Source organism: Cyrtonyx montezumae, unplaced genomic scaffold (genome assembly GCF_038088225.1).
Source record: "Cyrtonyx montezumae isolate F1298 unplaced genomic scaffold, pur_monq_1.0 scaffold_8, whole genome shotgun sequence".
Classification (NCBI taxonomy): Eukaryota; Metazoa; Chordata; class Aves; order Galliformes; family Odontophoridae; genus Cyrtonyx; species Cyrtonyx montezumae.
Genome location: NW_027072089.1, coordinates 62295139 through 62314807, shown reverse-complemented (window position 1 = coordinate 62314807; position 19669 = coordinate 62295139). Strand labels below are relative to the sequence as shown.

The 19669-nt window shown below is 38.8% G+C and overlaps 1 protein-coding gene across 2 annotated transcripts in view; it reads right to left on the bottom strand.

Moving 5' to 3' along the window:
* Positions 1 to 7314: 7314 nt before the first annotated feature.
* The window catches only part of GALNT1 (polypeptide N-acetylgalactosaminyltransferase 1), a 76590-nt gene continuing 64235 nt past the window's right edge, over positions 7315 to 19669 (bottom strand). For both annotated transcript variants that reach the window (XM_065752860.1, XM_065752861.1), the window contains exons 10-13: positions 13724 to 13863; positions 12018 to 12116; positions 11101 to 11235; positions 7315 to 8967 (exon numbers count right to left, since the gene is read on the bottom strand). In XM_065752860.1, the coding sequence (XP_065608932.1) occupies positions 8821 to 8967; positions 11101 to 11235; positions 12018 to 12116; positions 13724 to 13863 (521 nt within the window). In that variant the 3' untranslated portion in view covers positions 7315 to 8820. The remainder of the gene's footprint in view (positions 8968 to 11100; positions 11236 to 12017; positions 12117 to 13723; positions 13864 to 19669) is intronic.

Below are 19669 nucleotides of genomic sequence, written 5' to 3'. Positions count from 1 at the left end.
TGTAAAATTGTTAATTATTATAATCAACACAAGGAAGCTCAGGACAGCATTGCTTCTGTGCAACTTCCAGCTTACAGTGGTAGCACATACAGCAAGAACTGAGCAAGAAGATAGTCTGGCTCAGATTTTCCAAGGAAAAAAGATGCTGCTTTCCGTAAGAAGTACTAAAAAAATAGTCTTTGAGATATTCAAAGCAGCAACAATATTTCACTGCTCATTGAGTATTTTACTACCCCTTTAACCATGAGATGTTACTATAATATGGTTAATACCCCAAGTTAAGTTGTAGATCCTACGAGTATATCTGCATCTCGGTTGTATATATACCACAGCTTTTTATTTCTAGCATCCATCGTGGAGCAAATAACTCTCTCTTCATAGTGGGTGTGCAAATGTGACTAGCACCATCAAAGATCCCTCTCAACCACTTGATAGATGATCAAACTTTTATAGAAATGGACAGGGGGAAGTGAACGCACATCTGGGGTGAGTCCAGTTCTGGGTTTCTATGTCTTCTTATTATCAAGACAGAGGTATGGAAGCATCCAGTGGTTGTGTTAACAACATGCTCTACACCAATAAACTACTTGACAGAGGGTTTCTTCTCACAAACGGTAACTTCACAAATATCTTACCAGTGCTACGTGAGTGTTAGATGCTCACACCACCTACTTGAGAGGCAGCAGGAAGACTGCCCAATAATACAGCCTCACTGTAGTGATAACTCCACAAAGGAAATGGATGTTTCTCAAAACAACTGATGGTGCATAAAACAAGTTGATTATTCCTTTGGCTTTTTCAATTAGTACTATAATCTTGCATAGGTCCGTTTAAAGAACCCGATCCCACTGACAGACAAAATTTTCCATGGTACTACCATGAAGCACAGCTTTCAAGGTGAGCAGTTTAATGAGAAACCCAGGTAAATTTACCTCAAATAAATTAGTTATGATTGTTACAAGAAGAAAATTACGCTGTCCTTTTATCTTCTCTATCTTCCTGGCAGAATTTGTCATTCTGATAAGCACCTTCAAAGGCAAGGAGTGGGTAAGATTCATCTAAATTCCTTATGAAGTTTTGGTATCATTGAATGAAACACACCAAAGGATAGTAAACAAAGCAAACAAAAACAAACTACCCTTAAGACACCAAAGTCCATGAAACTGAAGGACAATACAGTTTCCTTCAGGCCTTACAGTTTTCACCAGCAATATTAAAGACTTCAGGAGCAACACTCTGAAAATCATATATAGATAACACTGTATAATCCTTTTTGCAAGATCTTGCAGGGAGAAGAGCTGTGTGCTACTAAAAGAACTGCCTTATATCTGTGTCCAAGATCAAGCACAGGGGAAGTGCCCCACAGTGTTCCAGCTTTGCACCAGAGGGTAGGAAAGAAGGGACATCACTGAACAGCTTCAAGAGGGCAACAAGAGCCATCATTACAGTCTCCACCAAACTACACTGATTATCACCACACTGCCACCATTGCTATGAGTCCGATTCTGCCATCTCTTTGACAGAAGATGAAGACTTGTAAGTCACTGCCTGGTCCAACCAAAATCACATCTAATAGACCTCTTACCCAACACAGCACTGATGCAATGAAAACATCTTGATGTCCAAATAAAACACAGTTAACAGATGGACCCAAATGGCCCCATTTATGGAAGACAGCACGTTCCTCTAGTATTTCTTATGCAATACTTAAGAACTTGAAGGAAGTCAGCCCATGTACCAGGATATCCAGTGCATGCAGTAAATGAGCCACAGGGAAATCTGAGGCTTAGTGCACCAGTGTCATTTGTCAACCACTTCTGCACCAACATAGACTTGGCTGTGGATATTACACCAGCCTGTGAGATCGTGTTGCCAGCTGCAGGTAATGTGCCAGCAGCACTTTGCAAGAGGCATCACTTGTTCAGAATATGCGGCCTCCTCTCCATTATCAACCAACAAACTGGTTCTCCTCTAAGCAAATGCTTCACATGGAAGCATGCTTAACCACGTATCCAGGCAAAAAAATAAAAATTAAAAGAAATTTTTAAAAAGGAACAGTAACTCCCACTCCAAGGAAACATTTCAGACAGCAGTTTGCGATCTTCCAAATGCAACCATCCATCCAAGCTACTGCAAGCCAGGTGTCTGCCTTGGGATGAGAAAAAGGTGGACTGCTGCCTGGTGGTAGGAGGAAAGGCACTTGTGGGCAGGCAGTTTCCAACACAGTACAGAGCAGATGAGGGTGTTGGGAGTGAACTGACAGAGCTGTACAAGCTCTCTAGCTACTGCTCCTGACGGATTTAACACAAAACAAAAAAATCCCTTCTCTATAAAGGGGTCAAGTGGAGCCTTTTGGGAACCTGAGGAAAGCCATGAACTAAGCGATGCTGGTGTTTATTTAAGAGCATCCCTAACATTTATCACAAATCTGACTGGACTGCACTCAAACAGCCTCTTTGGTTTCCACGGGAATGGAGTTCAGAGATCCAACTTGACTGAAGTTCCAGAGAACTGCAGCATATCCCATGGGACTGGTCTCGACACATGCAAGAGATTCAGTAGGCAAGTCATTAGCTGGAAACAAAACAGGCTTTGTCAGCCTGGTGTTTTGCAAAACCCCTGAATCAGACAAAGCTATTATGATTTCCTTCAAGAGGTGTTTCAGCACTGTGGCACGGGGCTGAAAGGCACTTTTTCAAGGCAAGAAAACCACAGAGAAAAGTACAAATGGGATGCAGTGCCTCCTAGCAGCCCGAAGCCATGAAAAGGAGTCATAACAATAAAACATTTCATCTCACCAAGGGTGTTGGCACCCACTGTATTCTATGCACAGAGCAAGACAGGCAGGGCTAAGCATGCCTGCAACAGGTAACACAGAGGTAAACTGGCCTCAAGCAATAGAGAGCCCACACTCCTGCTGTAGGATGAACCCCACCTATTAATTGTCTGAGCTCGTTTAGTGTTTTGTCCAAACTACTTCACAGAAATATGTACACATGCACAATCTGCAATTAAATAATCCTTATTTTTTTCTTCTAGTGGTTCACATTCAAGATCACACACGTACAGATCTAGTCCAGTTCAGAAGAATGATTGGCTTTGACACAAAAGGCAATTTTGAGAAGTAGTACATTCAAAACACCATAAATACGGTTAGTACAGAATCTGTTCCTGTGGTTTTCAGCATTTGGGAAGGAGAACATTTTTGGTTTTAAGATTCGTCTCTAGTTCGTTCATATTTGTACAGCCACATCTGAATGGAATTACACATGCAACTTGATCTCACTGTCTCAAGGATACTTTTTTTTTTTTTTTTTTAAATCTAATTTTATTTCACATGGGGAGAGATTCTCTACCCCGGTAATGAAAATGACACTTTCCATTCCCATCATCTCCCTGACTGAAAAGGCTACAGGAGATGTTGAGAGGAGTTCGTCAGCATTCAACAGGCCATTAGTTACCATGTCACAGCAATTACCTGCAGTGACAGCTGTTACATCTGAGATCCTAGCATATTTGCCATCAGAACTGTTCATTTGCACAGTGTCCATTTAATGAGCATAGGTCTGATTACCACTTCGCTAATCTATTACGTGGTTAGCTACTTGAAAACATTTTCAGACCAAAAAGATCCATTAGAGACTCGCATGCCCCGATTAATCAACTCATGAACATCAAAACCATGACAGAAAACAGCAGCCAGAAAATTCCTCCTGTTTTCACAGAATTTGAAATGAGACCTCTGCTGTGAAACAATCCAGATCTCCTCATTACGCAGCCAAGGCAACTACAAATCTTGTTCTCAAATTGTTTGGTCTGAATATTCCGAGTTCTGAAGTCACCACACCAGTGAAGGCTGGGCTTCTTTCCCACTTCCTATGGGCTGGACACAAACCCAACAGTTTCTCTTGGACCACTTTACAGCATAGGTGCTTTCCTTTGCCAAAACTGAGACTGTAGGAAAGGCTTACTTGTAGAGTTCATAGGAAACAGTGGTGAAGTCTCTTGAAAGAAAAACACCAGTTAATCTTTTTCCTATCAGCAGTTCACCTCTGGTAATGCAAGCTATCCATGGCCAAATGGTTCTAGTCCCAGCAATAACAATGTGACATAACAGAGAATATCAGAACAGTAAAGATTCTTAAATTACCGAAGCAAGAATTCAGGCTAGATTTGAAGTTAAAGCTGGATTCTTACAATCAAAGAGACAAGGAAACCAGTAAAGATGCTTTTAAAGGCAGGTTACTGTCTATATCCTGAGCAGAAGCTATGGCAATTACTTGGTTTGTTGTCAGAAACAGCAGCTTGCTTTCATCTCAGAGGCTGGTTTTGATACGGACTGGCGTTGCCCAGTTGAATGGCTCAGCATGAGCTCAGCATGGCAGGGATCAGCCGACATGGCATGAAATGTAAGCAGAATGCTACAACTGCATTCCCCAAGATTAAGAAAGAATGAGTAGTACAGTGAGTTAGTTTTTATCTCAACACCTTCAGCCTCAAGATAAATTTATAACTAATTATGTCGCTTCAATTGCCTACATTAAAGCTCTTTTTTTTTAAACAAATAAAATAATATTTTACTATTCAAAGCACTGTACACCATGTGTAATCACCCTCACAGAATAACACATCTGGTCAAACCGTTCTCAATTATCAGGGGCTAAGAGTCAGACACACAACTGGCAACAATTTGCTATAAGATGCTTGTATGGAATTCTATTACAGACCTGAAAGTAAACAGCATTCTGATGTTGATCATTTTAACCTGAACCTAAAACAATAGTATTACAACAGAGCTCAAACACAATGCAAGGTGTTGAAGGTATTAAAATCTATTTGGTGACTAATGGCTATTTCCAGCATTTTCCTACTACATAAACAATTCTTCCACGTTCTCAAATTATGGAAAGTTTAATATCAATTTCCCAGTCTTTTGAAGGATACTTGTCTCTTCTTAACTGGAACATATTCCAGTTAAGGACACAGAGCATAAGAAATCTGCCCTGCCAAGGCTTTACTCATCTTTCCGAATGCTTTACATTACTTCAACAAACAGAGCAACAAAGACAGATTCTGCAGAGAGAAGACTGTCATCTTACTTTCGCAGCTAACTGGGAACATATTCTCCCTTCTGTTAACAGTACCTCTCCAATTATACCCAATGCAGTTACGATACGGGAAGTTAAGCTCTTTTATACATCACCACCATAAAAATAAAGCCACTAAAATATAACTTCATTTCGTACTGAAAAAAAAAGCTAGCAGAGTAGTTATCCAAAGGTCATACTACAATGTGTAATACACTCCAATTCAGTTAAAAGGCACTGGTATTTCTCAATAAATGTCTTTGCACAGCCAAATGAGGAAAAGATCAAGAACAGGACACTATCTTTACAGTAGACATAGGAAATCCACACTAAATATAGTAAAGGCACATGAAGAATTCTACATACTCTATACATGAAGAATTTACTGATTCTCTCCAATATACAGCTACTGATCTTTTCACTTACCTTCCATGCATTTGCTGTCAGTGTCAAACAGGACATCCATGTTCTGTTTCACCTCCTACATCTGATCTGAACAGAACAGCCTTAAGTGCAGAGGTGCTGGACACCAGAGTCTCCAGAGCCCAGAAATTATTCATATCCAATATCATAGCATATGTTACATGCTACAGAAGAACAGAATGCTACTTTTCAGAGCAGGTTGAATACAATAGTTACAGAGATCCTAAAAATTTCCGAAGACTTCAATATGAGAGGAGGGATTAGACATAAAGGAATTAAGTATTTAGGGTCTACTAATACTTCAAAATGGAGCTGGGACACACACAAAAAAAAGTTGTCTGACAGTGGAAGACCACCACTGGGAGACTGCACATCTCCCGGCTCCACCGATAGTTGCCACAGCTTCAGGGCAAGAAAAGCAAGAAGAAAACTGGGTGGGGAAGCTATTCTGTGATTGTGTTTGAAAGATGCTTAACACCACGGCATGTTTGAAATGCACACTACTCAAGGGACAGTGACTCTTTCTAGAAGCCACGCGCTGTCTCCCAACACAGCCTCAGCAACTGCTGAGCACACGGCAGTGAGATCAGCAAGGTTAGCCCAGGCAACCACCCATCAACCAGCCTCAGTCAGCCCCATAGGACTGTGGGAGTGAAGGGTTTTGAGCCAAGCACCCACAGGCTGCAGGTACTCTGCAGTCTGCTGCTTTCCCCCCGGTGTTCAGCGGGTAACCATTGGTTAGGGATGAGTTGTAAATCACAATGAGTACTTCAGTCTTCTAAACGTGATACCTTGACAGAGGCTTTAGTTGCGCTATGATTTTTATCATAGTATTACTAACCTTCACATGATCTGCTGAATACATGTCAAAATCCATCGTTATGGATTAAAAAATTACAAAGCATGGTAATTACATTTTCTTAACAGGTCAAGTATCAGAGAAGCAATCACAAGAATTAAAAATACAAACTGAAAGTGTATTGGTTTTTACATGTTCACATAAGGTCCAAAGCACTAAATTAAGGAACTTTAAAAACATACAGAACTTCTACACTGCTCTTCTGATTTTCCTATTTCTCACTCCATGAAAGCTTAGTCAATCTGAATTAAAACCTCTTTTCTGGCAGATTTTAAAGGGGTGTAACTCTGAGTTTGGGAATTACCACCTAACCTCATTCTTAATCCCCTGCATGGTCCCCCACCCTGCTTCTTAGCAGAACTAAAACCCAAAACACAACCCAAAACATTACACACTGATACAGCATCAGACTGCAGCCTGTATCACTGTGGGCTAACACCTGGTCTCAGGTGAACGTAAACTTCAGAAACAGTATAAAGACACGAGGGACCTCAGACAATCTAAGGAGCAAGGAAGTGTGCCAATCGTCACTGATGACTGTCACCATCCCATTTTCTTCACCTACTATGCTAAAGGGGAAACAGTTTCCATATAACCACTATTACAGACTTTCTGTTTTAGTCCTTCAGGCATGTGTCAACACCTTCCTAATAACTGTATACCATGCAATTACTTTCATTAATCCACTTCTACCTCATGAGATTTGTAAAGCTTTCCAAGAGGGCTACAAAAGACACCTGTATTTAGATAAATATAATTCCACGTCATCTCATCCTATGGATTTTAAATAGCAGCATAACACAGCAGTTTTTTTCTTTAAAACGTTCCTGTTGTGCACATGAAAACCCTTGTGTACTACTGCAGAAATAATGGAGATAACACTGCCTAAAGCAATCTGGAGCAGCAAATATAGAACGGCAGTAACAGTCAAATATAATTCCACAGTTTTTGCAGGAGTCTAGATTTAATTCGCTTTACAGGACAGTTGGCCAAACAATGACATTTATCATAAAAATATCATCTCCATTAAGTAAATCTCATTTTTCTTTCCAAAAGAAAATTCAACATACAGCCTGAGCATTCAGTAGCTCATTTTCATGATCAGCCCACACAGATCTTTCTTAACAGAACAAAAAAATTCAGCTAAAAAAAAAAATTGCAGACCCATGTAATGGTACAGTCGTATTGCTTTTGGCTATGTTAACTTAAACCCATACCAATTTAGCTATCTTCCTTTAGGTTTTATTAGGAAAAAAACAGCAGATCAACATTACAATTCAGAATCTAATCTAGATATGCACTTGACAATGAAGCACATCTGAATATGGAATGAAAAAGGATTCCAGAAAACCTTCAGTTTTGCCTATCTCCTGCTACCCACATCATGCATCTTTTCTTCTGGCTTTCTGACGACTGAAATCAAAAAGGGAACAAAAGATTTACTGCTATGAAAACAAAACTGTAGTACAGCAGTATGAGTTCTGGGTGCTAAGCATATTCCATCAAATTAACTTAAGGACATCAAAACGTACTTCAATCTTCTGTTTGGCCATGAAAGTCCATGAAAGCTGACTGACCCAAATACAAACTGAAATGTCAGGTCTGGACAAAAAAATAAAAGTTAGACAGCATGTTAACCTCCAGTTTTCAGACAGTAATAAAAAGATACAATTCCAACAGCCAAGAAATTAAAATAAAAATGTTGATCTGACATTCAAGAGCTAAGTTTATTCTTATGCTCATTTTGTTTGCGCCCAAAATAATTTTAGACCCACCAGGGAAAAAAGTAGTATTTATGGACTATCACACAATTGAAAGAAAAAAAAAAAGAATTGTTTTGACTTGGTTATCATCCCCCACTGAGGTATAAAATCTACATATAAATTTGATACTTCACTATAACAAATTGTACTTTTCAATGTTCTGATTTAGTTTCCATTCAACCCTGTTTACATTTTTTTTTTCCCTTAAACCACAGAATTCTTATTTCATGTTACTGAATCCATTTCCCAGCTCTCTTTTGTGGATCTGTATTTAGTAGTCTGGTTACCACTGCTAACCAGGAAAAAAAAAAGTCTTGGAACTTTCTTCATTACAACAGCACTTTCAGCAGAGGTTACTGATGTGCAAGCAAACTACGACGATATGCAGCTCCTCAGAAAGAATATTTCATTGATTATGTTTCCACTGTGCAAATGTTCTCTACGTGATTTACTGGAAGAAACTCTCTCAATCTTGTAAACATCAGTGGGCACGGTCTCACTAGCACGTGTGGTAGTTTCACATCCTTTCACAGGAAGGCTGGTTCACAGCTACAGAAAAGCTGCAGGAGTTCTAACAGGTGGCGAACTGTGGATTCTGCGGAGAAGTTTCCTTCTGTTGCTACTTAACAGTGTAGCCAAAAGATTAGCCGAGGTAGCCCAGTCAATCCTTTATCTTCTTTAGAACCTCTCAGAATATTTCTGGAAGGGTGACGTTGCGAAGTAGCCACTGCTGAGAGCGGCTGCCGTTGCAGTCTCTGATGCTGGGGACCTGGCTGTCCTCTTCGGTGGCTTTGTCCAGGCACTGATTACTGTTCACATGCAGCAGGGTTAATTTCTGGAAGGCAAAAAGGAAGGAGTTGCACAAAATCACCAGGCAGAACCAAGAATTGTAATATTTGTTATAAATCTCCCATAAGTAAACAGGAGACAGACAAGACCTCCCTTTGCTTACCGACCCCAGAACCCAATTATAAAGAATACCTAAGTATGCTGTTCTATGTTGTAGGTGCTGAACACATTAATTTTCAAGAAAAAGAGAACAGATTGAACCTTTAAAATGACGTTCTTAATGAAGCAATATCCACCATTATTTAAATAAGACTGTACTGCTGGGAGTTTTCAAGGAGTTAGAAGCTCAACTCTTCAGACATACAACCTCGATTATTAGTTAAAGCAGTAGTTTGCAGAAGGTCAGACTGAACACACTGAATTCTTTTTTCTCAGTCAGGGACACTAAACGTAACTTCAGCAATCCTTCATACAAAGCAATCTTTCCATTTAACTCAGTATTGCCCTTAGGGAAAAGTGGAAGACTTCGGAAGTTGCATTTCCTGCTGCTGTACTACAGACACTGACTGGTGCATCAGCCTGCCCATAGTGCTGACTGGCATCAGCATCAGGACTACCTTTCTCTCTCAGCAGCACATCCAGGACACTGGACTGACTGAAGAGTGGTTGAACAGGCAGGCCATACATGCACAAGTAGCAAATAAAAACAAAAACAGCACACTGACAAAAGAAAAAAAAAAGAAATACACCCTGCACACAACCTGAGCACTTAACCTTCCACGCTCAGTGCAGCAGCTGAGAAAGGAAGGAAGGAAGCTGGAACACATTTAAGCAGACAGATGACTAACACAGCTTGCTTTTTTCCTTTTCCCCTACACCCACTTAACAGAGGCAGAAGGAAAAAGCTACGAACAAGTCATCCCACTACACAAGCAATTGTTCTTGCTAAGTATTCTCTATGTTACTTTTGTGCTTTGTTAGCCAGCTTCCAGTGACACTTTTTGTAGATTATTTTATCAGTGGCTAGGGACAAGCACATGAGAAGCCAGTTTTACAGGCCACAGCAATCACTGCAAGAAAGAGCACGTGCTCCTTAAAGCATACAGACATCCACATGCTTTGAGGAATCTGACAACCCTTACTAGTTTTGTTTGGATCAAAAAGCTACTGCATAAACTACAGGTAAGCATTACAAAAATCATTCCCTTCCTGAAAGGAAATGAAGGAAAAACAACCAAAAAAACAACAAGCCACACTGACATGGAAGATGCTAGTGATCTTTTATCTGGATACTATCTTCTTCAGAACTTGGTTACTTCATTTCAAAATAAATTAACAGATATTCATCTTAAAGCTATGTGATGCTATCTGTAATTAGGTGTTTAAAGATGCAACAAAAAAAAACAACAAAAGAAAACAACAAGCACTTACTCTTTCATGAATCACTATTATTACATAAATGTATTACTGTATATTACTCAATATATTTACTTCAGGTGAGTAGACTATGTTAAAAAAATGAATTTGAGTTTAAAAATTTGAATTTCAGTATTTCAATCAACACTTGAAAACTGTGATCGAGTACAGAGCTTGTACATCAAATTAATGACCAACGGACAAGTGTACAACAATTTCTAGATCTGTCAGTTCAAATGTGGGATTTTAAAATGTTTGCACGACATGGAGAAGATAATTAAAATAAAGCTGTCTGAAGCATCTCTAACTCAAACGCACTAAATGTAAATGTAAAACCTCTCTCATAATTTTGGGTGTTGATTTTTTTAATTACGACACCATTTCCTTTTAACCTCGTGAGACCCAAGACACCAGGTGCTAGTATGGATGACAGGAAATAATTTCTGCTATCTACGTGATCGGTAATAGATAAAATTAAGGCAACCTTACCTTCACAGAATATTGCTTTAACAGTTTTTCTTCAGAGTGTCTGGAAGCACACTGAAAGTATTCATCTTTTATGGCCCTCTCAAAAACTCATTAGGTATTTGATCAATGCAGATACAACTTGATGAATTAAGGACAAGGGGAACACAATCCTTCTAACTTTGTTTACTGATTTGACTGTCAAAAAGCAGTCCCACAAAGGAGTTTCTTGATGTGTAGGATCATGTAAACACAGAAGTTGCCTACTTTTAACATCACAAGTTATTAGAAGACTTACCACTGGATCATATTCCCAAAGCTGATTTCCTTTTAGATGGTGGCACTTGAGCATTGTTACTGGGCCATTAAGTTTGGAGACATCTAAACACAAATCATCTGTTCGAATTTCTTTGTTGGCAGTATATGAGAAAACCTAGACAGAAAAGTAATGCCAAAACTGAAAAACAACCAACACTCTACTGAAGAATGCACAGGTATGAGACAGCATGGGGGTGGTAGCAACAGGAAGGAAATGAGGAGGCAGGTGTGAGTGAAGGGAAACATTTGTGCATTGCTTCATTAATACTCCCTGAACTTTGTATTTTCTTCAGCATGTACAGAAACGATTTTACATTTTTAGAGGACAAATACAAACAATACATGAATAAGTTCTCCAAAGTGACATTTTTAAACTGCAGGCTGTTTCCTGTATTAGGAACAGCACAATTCCAAAGCTAGGCAATCTTTGTATGCTGGAAAAGACTTGATCAAGAATTACTAACGAAACAAATAAAAACAAAATGAATGTAAGAAAGTTTCAGAACTGGCACTCAAGCACGCTGAAAATAACATTTCAGGTGAAGGAAGACTTCAGTCTTCTGTTATAGTTTAACTAACAAGGCCAGCCAACAAATGTTACCAGAAGATGGTTTCAGAGAGCCTACAGGAGGGGGAAGTGTGGCTTACAGCAGTCTCCTCCCCTTGTTTCACTTTTTACTTTGAAGTTTATCTAAATCATATTGCCATCAGTCCTCAAAAAACAACAAGTAAGGAATCATCAACACATCTTCTCATGCATCCCTTGTTTAAGGGCAGCATCTTCAAGGTTACTAACAAGGTACAGCTTACATAAAATTTAATGATCATTCTTGAAAAACTGTCCTGATGAGCAGAGTTCAAACGAAATCAATTCATAATAACCATTCAAAAAGTCACCTGATTTCCACCCATTCCGTGGCAATTAAAGATTCCAACTTTCTCATTTTCTTTTCTTGCCATGTTATCCAGACATTGATTTGTCTCCACATTTCTTATCTGAGAGTGAAAAAGAGCACATCACAAATGGCTGTTATTTTTAAGAACTAGGCCCCTAACAAACCACATCAACACCAGTTCTCTCTGCTGTACACCCACAGGTTATCTGCATGAATTGTAAAATACATGAATAGTACTACATTGAGAAAACACTAACCATGACTCAGGCTCCCAGGCAAATGTTCAAGATGCTTTGTTACACAGTCACGTTTCTTTGCTTTCACTTGGGGATCTTCCTACGTTACGGACACTATTTCTCAAAGGCTCAGCTACAATGGAATAGACTCAAATCTACCTCTAGCCCAAAACTGCCAAAAGTTTCAAAGCACTCTCCTAGGTACAAGTGGGTTTAATTCCACTTGAAGTCACAGGAAGAATGGTTCAGTTTCTTCAATTCTTGATATACAGTCTTCATACCTGTATTACTATTATTATTATTATTTGGGCCCCTCACTGCAAGAAGGACACTGGGGCCCTGGAGCGTGTTCAGAGAAGGGCAACAAAACTGGTGAGGGGTCTGGAGCACAAGTCTTATGAGGAGCGGCTGAGGGAGCTGGGATTGTTTAGTCTGGAGAAGAGGAGGCTCAGAGGAGACCTTATTGCACTCTACCACTTCCTGAAGGGGGGTTGTGGTGAGGAGGGGGTGGGCCTCTTCTCCCTGATAAATAATGACAGGACGAGAGGGAATGGCCACAAGTTGCACTGGGGAAGACTTAGATTAGATTTGAGGAAACATTTTTTTTTTCTGAAAGAGTGGTCAGGCACTGGAATGGCCTGCCTAGGGAGGTGGTTGAGGCACCGTCCCTAGCGCTGTTCAAGAAGCGTTTAGATGAGGTGCTAAGGGATTTGATTTAGTAGTTCAGTGGGTAGGGATGGTGATAGGAGGATGGTTGGACTAGATGATCTTGTAGGTCCTTACCAACCTAATGAACCTATGAACCTACTATACAGTAAATTCAACGAATAGCAGTCTGCTGTTATCTTTTATTAAATAAATATTTTTTCTTTTACAAATACAGTATAAAATTACTGTACAAGAGGTGGAATATTTGACTCAACATGGCTTGTAGAGGAAAGTATGTCCCCCCTTGTTTAGGGCATCATGTATGCTACCTCTAATGTCATTTTAAACTAAAGAAAAACAGAAATGCTCAAAGATTAAGAATTACTAGGATTTGCTGGTCACTTAAGAGGATTTCTAGGGTAAAGTTCAGAGTATTTATTATTATTACTTTTTCTTCAAAGTCTTTGTTTGGCTTGCTATAGTTTTTTTAAGCAAATAACTGCTGTACATGAAGAACTTTGTGTATAAAGTTAAGGTTAACTATGCATCTCTGAATGAATAGTTCTAAAGGCCTTTTCTGTGAAATTTAGTATGGTAATAAAGTGTAAATATTCCAGTTACCACAGCATATAACAAAGTCTGTTTTTTTGCTTCACCAAGGTGACAGATGCATCATTTTCCAGGTGATGGGAATACATGTGCATGTTAATTGAACTTTGCTGGAGGGTTAACGTGTTTGCTTTCTCAGTTCAGAACAGAAACAACTCACTGCGCAACTTACTTTATAAACGGTAGACAAATATGCCAGATAAAAAAATCTTACCTCCCCCAAAGAAAAATAATGGCGTGGAATTTGGGAATCAGGATAAACATTCTCCAGGTACCAGGAAAAAGGCTTACACTGAAGCTTGCGTCTCAATCCAAGCCGTGATGATATGTCCCCATAGTCAACTTTAGTAACTCCTGGAGGTTAAAAAAAAGAAAAGTTGCATTTAATGGTTACTAGTGAATTGTATATAACTTCATCTAATACAAAAGTGATCGCTATAATACACTGTTTGTGTGAAAGACTTCTTAAGAAATAACCTCTACATAAAACCCCTTTTTTTAAATATAGCATTATGTTGCTTATACTTATCGCAGAAGACAAATTAATCACTACCTGTGACTTCTTTCTCCCAGTAATTATACAGAAGGTGGAATCACTAACTCTGTACTATGCATGACAATTTCTTACCTGTGGTTTCTGGAAGAATTTGAATGCTACAGCTTAGTAAATTATCAGAGAAAAAAGGCTGAAACTTATAGTCACTAATGCCATTCTATCCCCATTATCAACTAGGGTGCATATCTATGCAGCATAACATAGCAATTTCCTTCTGCAAAGCAAGGAGAATTGCATTTTAATTTAATTCTGTAAGCCAGGTACCTCCTGCTGGATTCGTCATCATTCATCTAACTGCAAAAAGAAATAGAAAACAGCCTTCATATGGAGAACTAAGCCCTTAACAGTTCACTATTTATCCAATAAAAAAAGCAGCAGTTGCAGGAATTGTGTTCACCATTAGGCCTGCTACTAATTTTTGTAGTGTTTTGCCTGACTTTATTTTCTTTTGTCTCTCATTTACCAAAGTGCTCCATTCTTCCTGTATCTTCCTTTCGCTTTACAGTAATTTTAATTCCTTCTGAAAATTAAGTTGTTCAAATCCCATCAGAAAATGGGATGAAGAAGGTATGCATGGTCAGTAAGTAAGTTTTTTTTATTTTATTTTTTTTTACTTCACCAGAATTAAACGCCATTGTTATTAACATTTTAATAACATTAAAGTTAGCTAAAAATTATTCTATCTCACATTCTATTTGTATTTTCCACACTATACTCCAAGCACACAGGTCAAAAAGATATATTACCAAATATATTAAAAAAAAATACCCTCCACAGACTACAAACACAGCTCAATTGACCACTATGCCTAAAACGGTTCTCCAGTAACATATACTTTTCAGAAATCTCTGCACTTACAGAACAGTAAGTTACCTCAAGAATCACTGACCTTCTGAAACTATGCTTGAGACATTGTGCAGTTGATACATCATGTTATTAAATCGACCTGCCAGCAGATGGTGTATTTCTACTCAATTAAGACAGATACCTGCATACTACCAGCTGCTTGTAAACATCAGTAAAAACATTTCCAATTTCTAGAGTACTGAAATAGGAAAATGCTAAGTCAGAATGGCCGAATTAAAAACTTCAGAGAAAACATTCTGGAGAACTACACTAATAATGGGGAAAAATGAGTGAAATCTTGTTTGTTTTTTAATAAAACTGTGAATAATGTGAATGAAAGCTAAATAAACGTACATTAAAGAAATAAGTAAAAAAACAACCGAAAAAAAAATCCCTGAACACTACCCTCTCTGAACAGAAGTGAAGATTTCCTGAACACCAAAATGAGTACTTTCTCAAGACACTGTAAAGTAAGGAAAGAAAAGCTGCAGTTCCTCCATCCTTCACTCACAGGAAGTGAAGCAGATGGATGAAATAGTCATCACACCACTTCCATAAGAACATAACAGAATTCAAAACTTACTAATCAACAGAATTTGCTACAGTGACCTTCAGAAAAAAAAAAAATATATATATAGTTTGGGCTTTGTCACTTTAAAAACGGCACAAGGACCAAAGTCACAACCATAAGGAATTAAATGCAAAGTGACACTGGATAGTTTACAAATGGAAAGTAACTTCAAATGTCACCACCTAAAAGAGATGTGCCAGCTGATTTTTGCTCCAGTGCGCTGAAATAAAAGGTGTGCATTATATCCATTATAACCACTTTTAGTGTGACAGAACTAAAAAAAACAAACCAATCAACCAACCAGCCAAAGTACTCCAAAGCCATGTCTACACAAAGTCACATACTTGCACACAGACCTGAGCACTGGATAGCTGAATACGTATAGTTTGCCTTAGGGGCGGTCTTTAACAAGGCCAAATTGCTTTGCTTTCCAGGTGAGTTATCAGACTCTTCACTTCTTCCAGTACCCTGAGTCTGTATTATTCACAACTAGCTGGAGGGTCCCTATTTACACTATACAGCACAGCAACGGTTACTAATGGGTAACAGTTATTTGGGGGAAGAAATAGAAGTGAACTAGGAAGACTTCAAAAATCATACAAAAAATTATAGGTATTTCTGAACTATTATTTTCTGCATACACAGTTAAAAATTTATATATGCACTCAAGTCTTACATATGCCTTCAAGTGTTTCTGTACTTATTTTTAAAGGCTCAGCTATATATATGTATGTATGTATGTATGTATAAAACCACGAAACCAAAATGAGGTCACATCTTCCTCCCAGCTAACTATTATGCCAGACTGTACAGGCAGGTACATAATGAGGAAGACAATCACGTTCATCACTTGTTTTTCCAAATACTTTGGTTTTATTTGTGAAAATAATGTTAACAGTACTTACTATAGTCCACTGTTGACCACAGGAATTTTTTTCCCCATCAAAACACAAGAACAAACCAAAACACCATAAAGTTTATTGCATTACATTAGAAGCCTGAGTCTTCCTAGTGGTTCTTATTATTACTCATCTTATTCTGCTTCTTATTATTACTCAGCTTTCTAATAGCTGTGACAATAGCATGCTTTTTACCCAAATGCACTTAAAGTCATACTCGGAGATAAATACTGCTAAGGTGAACACATATCAAAATTCAAAACCATCAACATCAGTCTTCAGTACAAATCTAAGATCTAGCTCAGCACCTGCTGGGCCCTATCACTAATCTTGGAAAAAAATTTTCATAGAATCACCAAGTACAACCATCCACACAGCATCGGTATTTCCCACCAAACCATGTCCTTTAGTACAACTCATTGTGTTCAAGCAATGTTCAGATGCTGTACTACAGGACACGTTATGCAATTTTGTATGCAATACCATGCTACTCTGGATCAGTAATAAAGTAACAGTCTATCCTGTTCAATCAGATCTCTCTGGTATACTTACACTTGGGAAAAAAAAAGTTATCAATTTGACAAATCCAGACTCCTCACCAAGCAGCCATTCCTGTAATTTGGTTACAAAGCATCAAAAGAAATAGAAGCTACTCAACGCTACCACTATTTTCTGAAAAATGCTTTACTCTATTTTTGAGAGAAAATCCCCACACTTTCCAATAGACTGGGAAGGGAGGGAAGAGTCCTACAAAACCATTTCAAAACTACTAACTCCACCACTATCCTTACAATAGAATAGTATAGATCGCCTACCACATTCACATACACATAATGATGTCTAGCAGTAGAATACTCCATCAGAAGGTTTATTTTCCTTTTGCCAACTTGTGAATACTTAAACTTTTCAGTGGCCATGTTGCAATAGTTCTGCCACCCTCAAGATTTCAAGAGAACTGAATATTTGCTTTCCAAGTTTAATGTGGCAATATATTCACGCTAAACTGCTTTGAAAGACAAGAAGCATAATGTTTTCATCATGATTATAAACCACTCCATCGTTTTCAAAAGCACAGTAAGAAAGCAGTTTCATTCAAAACCAGGCTTCTGTTTCAAAAATAAATAAATAAATACATAAAAAATCCACAGAACTTGTTTTTATCCAGTATTATAAAATTCAACAAGCGGTAATCATTTTAAACCAATCCACATAGTCACATATTTTCATCTCCAGTTAATGCCAATAGGAAATACTGGCTGAAGTCTGGTACATACAGAACTGCTCAGTTCATACTTCAAACCTGGGTTTAGCTACATCACAAAGACCTACCATCATTGACTCAGCATCGCCATTACCTATAAACAGAAATCTTATCCCAGACTTAACAAGCCTGGCTAAAGACAAGCACACAAAGTGATGAGAAACCAGGCCTACTGATCCAATTCCCAGGATAACAACTATGTCTGTCAGACAGTTCCTGCTTGCATAATTCTACAGCACTACCAATTGCTCTGGTACAATCAAAGACACCTTCTGGGTGAACTTTTGGTCAACAAGATGATCAATTTCCATTCACACTAGGAGGCTCTCCCCAAGCTCACTAGAGCTGCTTGCTGGGATGCCTTCAGCATACAAGCCAGGGTACAAGAGGTTGCTTGATGCCTCCCATGTACACTGAGACCAAGAGGCCACAGGCCCAAGACAGAACCTAGACTCATGCAGTTTTACACTGTGTGATTTTCTTGTGTAATCTGTATCCTCCTTGTAAATGTGACATATCAACAAACACTGTAACTGCCAGTTTACAATTAATTAGTTGACAAGCAGGTAGCTGTGGTAAGCCAACATAATACTCTGGAGCTGCTGCTACAAGAAGGGCATCTTCCTTGCTCAGTTTCAGATTACTGCTGCACTTCCTGTGCTGACACAGGTGCTAATTAAACCAGCAGAAAGACAGCCCACAGAGTAAAATGTCCCAGGGAGTTCAGCAAGTAAAACCAGCTGATATAAAGGAGCAAAAAAAAAACAAGTCAAGAGAGTAAGGCACCACCCTTGCAGCAAGCTGTTAAAGCTGACACTGCCATCTCATGAAGCCTCACTTTGGACAATCCTATCATCGTATTTTGGACTAGAGAGACTAAAGAAAGAGCAAGACTAAAAATCAGAGAGAATCTGCAACAGAGGCTGACAGGAGCCAGGCTATTCACCTGCACATGTAAGATTCCAACTGGAAATGGGCTGTGAAACAGCACCCTGCTGCAGCACACAGCAGTAAGAAAAGCTGTAAGCTAATGCAGAACAACTGCAGCAGTTAGTGTCATTAATGCTGTGGAGAATAGCAGCTGTGCGCAAGGAGACAGGCTGGATTTTGGCTGAGCAGCACCTGCTGCAACACTGTCCTGCCCAGGCTCCTTCTGTACTTGTCTACTTCTAAGCAGAAAGATGGCTTCTAAAATGCATGAAAGCTTAAAAAACAAGTCATTCCTATTAGGTTGTATTTATTAGAGGGTAAAAAAGATTAAAGACTTACTTTTCAAGAGTACAGTTTTCCATTTAACTACATCAACAGTAAAAAAAAAAGTCTCTGGAGTTCCTATCAATCAAATGATAAGACACTTCCCTACAGATAGTTCAGATCATGTGAAACGGGAGAGCTACCTGAGAATCTTAGGTTTGCATCTCTCTGTGGTTCCCTCTCCCATGGGAGCAGAAAGAAGGTATATAAAGAAGGAGAAAAAATTCTTGTTAATTTGACTTAACCACATCTGCCAGTATATTATCGCCTTCAAAATCCAGTTTCCTCATCCATAACAAGAAAGGCACAGGTGCACAGAGGCTTGCTTGTTTTCTTCCCACATATGTACCCAGGCTTGCAAGCAAGCACCAGCTTAAACATCCTCATCTTGCTCCATCCAAGAAGCTGTGACACTGTCACAGTAATACTGAAAGCACACACTGCACTAACAGAGAGTTTCACAGGCTGTACAGTCTGCCAGAGAGTCACTACATCATCATCCTGCCAGAACTAAGCATTCAGTTTTTACATAAGAAGGAAACTTGAAAAATGAGAGTATGGCTAAATGAGTTAACACAGAAGAAATTCACCCAGTTGGGTTAGAAAGTTGTACTGAAAATTCACAGCAATACTTGCTGTCAACAGGTAAAATCAGCAGTCTTCCTAACTCAGGTAAGATAGTAACAGAATAATGAAGGTAAGGGCTTTGTGAACTTCCCTAGTTAATACTCCATTCTAGTTATTAACTTCTGGTTCTGACAACTTGCATGGAT